This window comes from Pygocentrus nattereri, chromosome 16 (genome assembly GCF_015220715.1).
Source record: "Pygocentrus nattereri isolate fPygNat1 chromosome 16, fPygNat1.pri, whole genome shotgun sequence".
NCBI classification, from domain to species: Eukaryota; Metazoa; Chordata; class Actinopteri; order Characiformes; family Serrasalmidae; genus Pygocentrus; species Pygocentrus nattereri.
The window spans coordinates 707,138-714,637 of NC_051226.1; the positions used below are offsets into that span (position 1 = coordinate 707,138).

The 7,500-nt window shown below is 42.7% G+C and overlaps 1 protein-coding gene across 9 annotated transcripts in view; it reads left to right on the forward strand.

Annotated features, from left to right (window-relative positions):
* Window positions 1–7,500, forward strand: part of mapk10 (mitogen-activated protein kinase 10) — a 163,744-nt gene that overhangs the window by 103,505 nt on the left and 52,739 nt on the right. For all 9 annotated transcript variants that reach the window (XM_037546079.1, XM_037546086.1, XM_037546080.1 and 6 more), the window contains exons 6-7: window positions 4,842–4,980; window positions 7,156–7,321. In XM_037546079.1, the coding sequence (XP_037401976.1) occupies window positions 4,842–4,980; window positions 7,156–7,321 (305 nt within the window). The remainder of the gene's footprint in view (window positions 1–4,841; window positions 4,981–7,155; window positions 7,322–7,500) is intronic.

The window sequence follows — 7,500 nt, forward strand, 5'->3', positions numbered from 1 at the left end:
CGTTCGTGACGTCAGTGGGTGCGAACAGCCAATGAGCTGCTCTGCTCACCAACCAATCAGCACTGAGCAGCAGTAAAGCCTAAAGCCCCGCCTCCTGTTACCCAAAACCCGTCTGCTGTAGAGTAAAGGAAACACACAGGAGAGTTTTCTCTGTTTTCTTAGTGAAACACATCCTTCTACGGTCTAAAATTAAAGGAAAGGTCTGCGTTAGTGATTAGAGACTATTCTATGTTTTCAGCTCCATTCACCCCCATTAATTGAGGACTCGCTCATGAGCGCCCTCTGCTGTTTAGTGGTCCTGTTTTTGATATAACGGGGGAAATAGGAAGTGGCCAGGCTCCTCATAAGCTGGCTCTGGTGGAGTGGAGTAGAATGGAGTGGAGTGGTGGGCGTTTCTGTAATCACTCCAGGTTTTCCATTTCCGGGATGCAGGAAGGTGTTTTAGGTAGGAATGCTGAAATATGAAGCAGTGCGTGTGACGTGACCGCTGACATCACGTTTTATGAATGTACACCAGACAGAACGAGGCGAGAGAACTGACATCAAACCACGGCACTCCTCGCCTCTCAGCCCTCTCGTTCCACACCAACCGTATGTAAATGAACTGATCGGCGACCAATCAGAGTGTTACATGGCACGGTAACCAATTAGACCTGTGTCACGGCCACAAACGAGACGGACCACCGAGCAGGAGCTACGACGCCGGACAAAGCGTTATTATTATTATTATTATTATTATTATTATTATTATTATTATCATTATATTAATTTTTAAGTAAAGACAGGATTCAGCTGCTTTAGGGCTCAGAACTGGCCTTCAACTCTGTACAGACTCTCTCTCTCCACACGGCAGCACACTGTGTGTTAGAGCCACAAAAAGCATGCAGATGGTTCTCTGAATGTTCATGGTTCTATATAGAACCACTGTCTTTACTAAAGAACCCCGGAAAAAACGTGTTTTTTTGTTTCTTTAGATTTGTACTGAGTACTGAGTAAACATCTCTCACGGTTCTGAGTTACACACAGATGAGCAGGAATCCAGCCGGAGTCATGGATGTGTGTGTTAGATCAATACAGAAGGTCGCAGACAGTGTTCCTGACTCCTCCCTGCTCTCCAGGCATCACATGGATTATTGATTATTGATTAGATAAAGCTGGTACTGGATACTGGACGTCGTCGAGGAGAGGTCTGAAAACGGATAAACCGGCGCTGACCACGTCACTGCGAGCTGTTTAGTTCTACTGTTCTGCTGGTGTTTGTTAGTTACGCTCTGCTCTTCATCACACACCTGGTTCTTCACTCAAGAACCTTTGAAAAACAATCTTCTTCATGAGGCTAGAAAAACCCCTTTTTACTATGTAGAGCCATAAACAGCACTTCTAAAGAACCATTTCACCAGGCATAGAACTGGTTCTGTATTAAATCTGTAGCTCTATAGAGAACCGGTGCCTTCACTGAAGAACCCTTGAAGTGCCACCTTTTTAAAGAGTTTAGCTTCTTTAAACTGCGTTTGTCCTTTGTGTTCTAAGCGATGAACCGAGGGCTGTGCTGGAGTTTGAACCGATCGGTGCGGCTGTGAGAACACTGCGCCCGGAACACACGGAGAACAGGACATTGTCTTTACTGGACTCAGATATGTCCATCATTTCCACAGGAATTAAATACATTACACAGCACAGTTTCTCCGTAGAACTCACGTTCTGCGCTCATCCTCATCCAATCATGAGACGTTTTACTGGGTCCTTTACCTGCTTCATATCTAGAACATATAGACTGTGTTGGAGTTCACCATCATATTACCCAAAATAATTATCTAGTACTTTGGAGATTGTTCTGCATACTACATACCAGTTAATATCTATAATCTGTTGGAGATTGTTCCACACAATTATCTGGCTGTGGTCTAGAACCTGTTGGGAATTCATTATAAGTTAGTTACATTGTCTTGGAGTCCACCATCATATTGCACAAAACAATTATCTAGTACTTTGAAGATTGTTCCACACCTACCCAACTGATATCTAGAACTCATTGGGTCTTTCAGTGTAATTTAGTTAGACTCTCTTGGGATTCACAATCATATTACCCAAAACAATTATCTAGTACTTTGAAGATTGTTCCACACCTACCCAACTGATATCTAGAACTCATTGGGTCTTTCAGTGTAATTTAGTTAGACTCTCTTGGGATTCACAATCATATTACCCAAAATAATTATCTAGTACTTTGAAGATTGTACCACACAACTACCCAATTAATATCTAGAACTTGTTGGGTCCTTCAGTGTAATTTAGTCAGACTCACCATCGTTTTACCCAAAATAATTATCTAGTACTTTGGGGACACATTTACCCAGTTATGTTCAGCCTGTAACGTAACCCAGTCTGTGGCATGACGTCCTGAACTGAGTCATGAAGACCTTTCACCAGTTCCACTCATACCTCACACCTCACACGTGCCGCAGCCAACTGGCGTGGAACCTGCACGGACAAACAGCACTGACTGTTCAGACGGGAAAACAGTTGTTAGCCTGCAGGCGTGTGTTTCAGTGAGTGTTTACTGTGACTGTGTGAGTGTGAGTGTGAGTGTGTGAGTGTGAGTGTGTGTGTGTGTGTGTGTGTGTGTCGCTGTGCGGTGACACTGCAGCACTAATTTATTCCTCACAGACTTAATCAGGAGGAGGATCGATTGGCGTAGGTTATAAAACGCTGCCTCACATGGAGACGGAGTGGCACAGAGCTTTAACTCACACGACTCGCACAGATTATACAAACAAATCTTTAAAGCGGAAATTCCATCTGTTTTTCCTAATTTCTCCTCTCAGTGTGTGAAATATAATCAGAGGGTTTGGTGTGAAACGGTTCAGACGTCTTTACAGTGGTGGTGATGGGAACCAGGCGTCGCCATGACTACAACACAGATATAGACACTTTATTTACCATCCAGAACCACCAGAGAACCTACACGAGTCTTCTGAGCTTATATGGAATGTTGATGATGGAAAACAGTGGAAAATCTGGAATAATGAGTTTTCTTTGGGGACTATTTTGCCGCACAGCGCCCTGCATGTCTCCCTCCACCATGAATGGAGTTGAAGTTCTCTAAACTCTCATAAAACAGCGTCTCAGTCATCAGGCAGTGAATTCAGAACCAGCTCATGTAGGAACTTTCTGTAGGAGCTTTTAGAGGGACGTCTGGTTCCCATCACCATCACTGTGAACAGTTCTGACTCAGTCAGTTTATCTAGAACAGAGCATTTCACACCAAACCACTCCGTTCTGATTACATATGAACCGTTTAATTATAATAAAATACAATATAATATATAATAAAAGAATAAGGTGATTGACTTGCATAAGGAAAGGGAAAACAGAAGGAAATATTTCCAAAACTGAACACATCAAACAAAGAAGCTGACAATGGACTGACCACTCCAGAGTCCAGACCTCAACACCACTGAATGGGTTTGATCACTTCAGAAAATCATCAACCAGCTTCTCAGACTGAGCTGTGGAGGCGTGTCTGCAGGTTCTTTGAGGAGCTGAAAGTGAGGCTCCTGAGAAGCTATGTAAATGAAGGGTGAGCCTAAGGGTTCCCCTCTGCTACATACATTATAAAGTGCTTATGATCAATATTAAAGGACCTGAAGGAGACCAGGCACTGGCTCCTCAGTATTATTGCTGACCGACTCACAGTCATTAGTCAATGGCTCCGTTCTCAGCCTAAGAGGATGTGAAGTTCCTCATCGATCGACAGCTGTGTCTCTGTGCTGAGACGAAGCCGTGAGTGACGTGGTGAAAGTCAGTAATGCAGCAGGAGGAAATGCCAGAGCAGTCCAATAAAGCCAGAGCAGTCCAATAAAGCCAGAGCAGTTAGAGCATAAATAACTGCTGAAGTGTCCAGTACCAGTAAATGATTGGACACAGCTACTCATAGAAGACTGTTTTACATATCAGGCCGGCCTGTGGGACCAATCAGACGTACAGTTTTCATACGGCAGACGATAAAAGACGTTTTGTCTTTCATATGAATGAATGGAACTGTCAGAAAATTCTGGTCTGCTACCAATGAGGTCACACTGACACGGACATCTGTAATGACCACACGACAAAATGGTAAAAGGAAACCTTTCAGGGTACATACTACACGCAACACTCTCACATTCTCGATACTTTGAGAAGAAAATACTACAGAGTTGGCACGATTAAGTTGTTTTGTATATATATATATATATATATATATATATATATATATCACTGCTCTCAGAGCAAAACCTTGTATCTCCTAAATGGTCATTTTACAGGAGAAGGAAAGAACATACTTCATTTTTAATGGAAGTCAATGGAACCAGAATTTCTACAGAGTCATTTTGGGCCTTTTCTGTTGGTCCATTCATCATGAAATTTACACACAGTGTAAAGAACAACAGACACTTTCAAACTATGTCAAAAACTGAAAAACAACAAAAACGGAGATACAAGGTTTTGTTCCGACAACAGTGATATATATATATATATAGCTGCTGTGTTTGTGTTGACTTCTCCAAAATGGTAACTTTACAGGAGCAGGAAAAACATACTTTACTTATATTTACTTATATTTTACTTATACACACACACACACACACACACACACACACACACAAAACCGCATTTGCAAAAAAAAAGTTGGGTGAAAGTAGTGATGAAGATAACGTAGCGTTTAGATATGAAACATATGTGGATCGTGTTCTGTGAAGAACCCTTAAAGGAGAGTTTAAGAAGAGAGGAACACATTGAGAACATGACCTCAGAACCCAGGGAGGTAATAACCAATCTCTCTCTGTCTCCCTGTGGTGAAGGTATCTGGTGATGGAGCTGATGGACGCTAACCTATGCCAGGTGATTCAGATGGAGCTGGACCATGAGAGGATGTCCTACCTGCTGTACCAGATGCTGTGTGGCATCAAACACCTACACTCTGCTGGCATCATCCACAGGGTGAGTACGACGTTCTCTACACTCCATTAAGAAGGAAGGAGGCTCTCACTCACCCGCCAGACCTGAGACCACAAGAACAAGAAACACAATTATAAAGAAAGACAGCGGCTCTTACCAAAGGGTGGAACATGAAGCAGCAGGAGTTACGGCTTCAGGGAGAACCACGGCCCGAAATAAGGCCGTAATAAACCAGTGCACAACAAACACTCTTAATTCAGTTCCTCAGTCACGGCTAAACAGAGTGGAACAGAGATGGAGCCAGAGTTTGGTAAAAGGTGCCGACAGAAAGGCCGGGATGGTGGGTTTTATATAAACGCTGCCATCAGAAACTGTTGCTCCACACAGAAAGGCCGAGTGGTCAGTTATCCTTTCAGCACCAACCTGAAAACGCAGACGTACAGCCAAACACAACAAGACACGGAAAACGTTCTCTTTACCGACTGGAACCGCTTCTGGTTTTAACCAGCACGGACAGAAATAGCTCTGCCAACACCGAGAGAAAGGAACAGGCCACTGTTAGAGCAATGAAGCTCCACCGGGAGTTCACAGCGCTATATCATGGTTATTTCACTGAAGTAGCCAACAGTCAGGTCAGAATGTGTCCCGGGGTAAACTGGGACACAGTGAAGTGACTTCAGTGCAGAATTTTAAAGTAACTCATAGCCAAATCATCAGGGTGGTGAACCGGAGTTGATCACAAGTCAATATTAAGAAAATTCACATTATAAACATACATACAGAAACAAAATGTACTGTAGGAATACCCGGCTGACCCTCAGCGGTCCTTCCAGAGGCTCTTCTACTGCCCATAATAATAATCAGACTTGCATCGTTGTATTTAAGCTCTACAAGTACTAAAGAAATACTGAGATTTCCTTGTTAAGCTTTGGTTGGAAAGTAAAGGGATAACAGGGAATGATCCAGAAAATAATCAGGACTGTTCTGTCTGTGGTACTGAGGTAGACACAGCTGAGCTGCTCTCTCATTGGTTAGGACTTCAGGAGCTGGTCTGAAGGCCTTACACGTTAGATTAACCACTAATGTGACAGAGGAATCAACCATTCACACTTCGATTCGTAGTACATGTGAGAAAAATGTCACTCCAGTCTTTCTAGATGGTCTGTGTCACTGTGAATATGAGTCATTGTCTACTCAGTGTTCCGGTTCGTTGTTAGTAGTGTAAAACAGGAGCAGCAGCTCTATGGAGGACTCTTTACTGAAAGAGTGACTGTAAAACTGATACACACAAGCTCAGACAGATGATAATGACTGATATAAACTTCACATAGAATCACGTTTACAAGCTTTAAACGCCTGTTTAATCTAGAACAGTCTAAATATGTTCATGTGAAACGCTGTTAGCTTAGCGTCAGCCTACTACCAGAATCCCGTGCACCGCAAAAAAACGACACCTTAGCAAGTGAAAAAATCTTAGTCAAAATATTTGATATATTTCTCATTGTGAGAGTGTTGTAAGATTACTGAATGTATTTCTAGACATTTTACTTGTTTTAAGTAATTTTAACTGGTGAAAGCGTCTCGTTCCATTGGCAGGTTATTTTGCTTATTTTAAGAAATAATATTTGAAATAAGAAATGATCTGCCATCGGAATAAAACACGTCCTTAAGATAAATGGACTCAAAACAAGTGAAAGTGTCCAGAAATAAGTTAAACAATCTCAAAACGAGATCTCATAATGAACATGAGATATTGTGGCTGTATTTAAGGTGTTTTTACTTGCTAAGACATCATTTTTCAGTGAATGGGCGATTGTTGTTATTATTATAGTTAATGGGCCTCAGTCCACAGTTCTCCTGCAGACCAGCATAACAGGCCCAAATTGTGTGGCTGTATTAACCATGAAAACACAAAGATCAGACTGGCTTTAGTTGATGCTCAATGCTGAAATACTCAGAAGCGACTGAGGGAACAGAGACATCCCTACAGAGACTTCCGGTCAACGCAGGGACGTTTGGTCCCTTTAAAGCGAGGCAAAAGGAATGCAGACGCATTGTGTGCTGAGCAGCCAGTGCTGTGGGGGGTTTAAACTAGGCTTCAGCAGGTGACTGTTCAGCCGTTACCGACTCAGTACTGTAATAATCAGTACTTTACCGCCCAGTTTCAGCAGACCTGGACGGCAGTCTGTTTACTCTACGTTGTCCTCTCTCTTGAAGGACTTGAAACCTAGCAATATCGTGGTGAAGTCGGACTGTACGCTGAAGATTCTGGACTTCGGGCTGGCGAGGACCGCCGGAACCAGCTTCATGATGACGCCCTATGTGGTGACCCGGTACTACAGGGCCCCTGAGGTCATCCTGGGGATGGGCTACAAGGAGAACGGTACGACTGATTCACTTCAAATTCAGTTCTCTTTCCCCGCTGTTATAATAAAACCTTGTACTGCCAAAAAGGAATTCATAGGACATTCAAGAAACTCGAGAGGTTTGTTTTTTCAAACAAATGTTTGTCATAAAATCATATTTTTTGCAGCACAAAGTGAAACGATCTTAAATATAGTT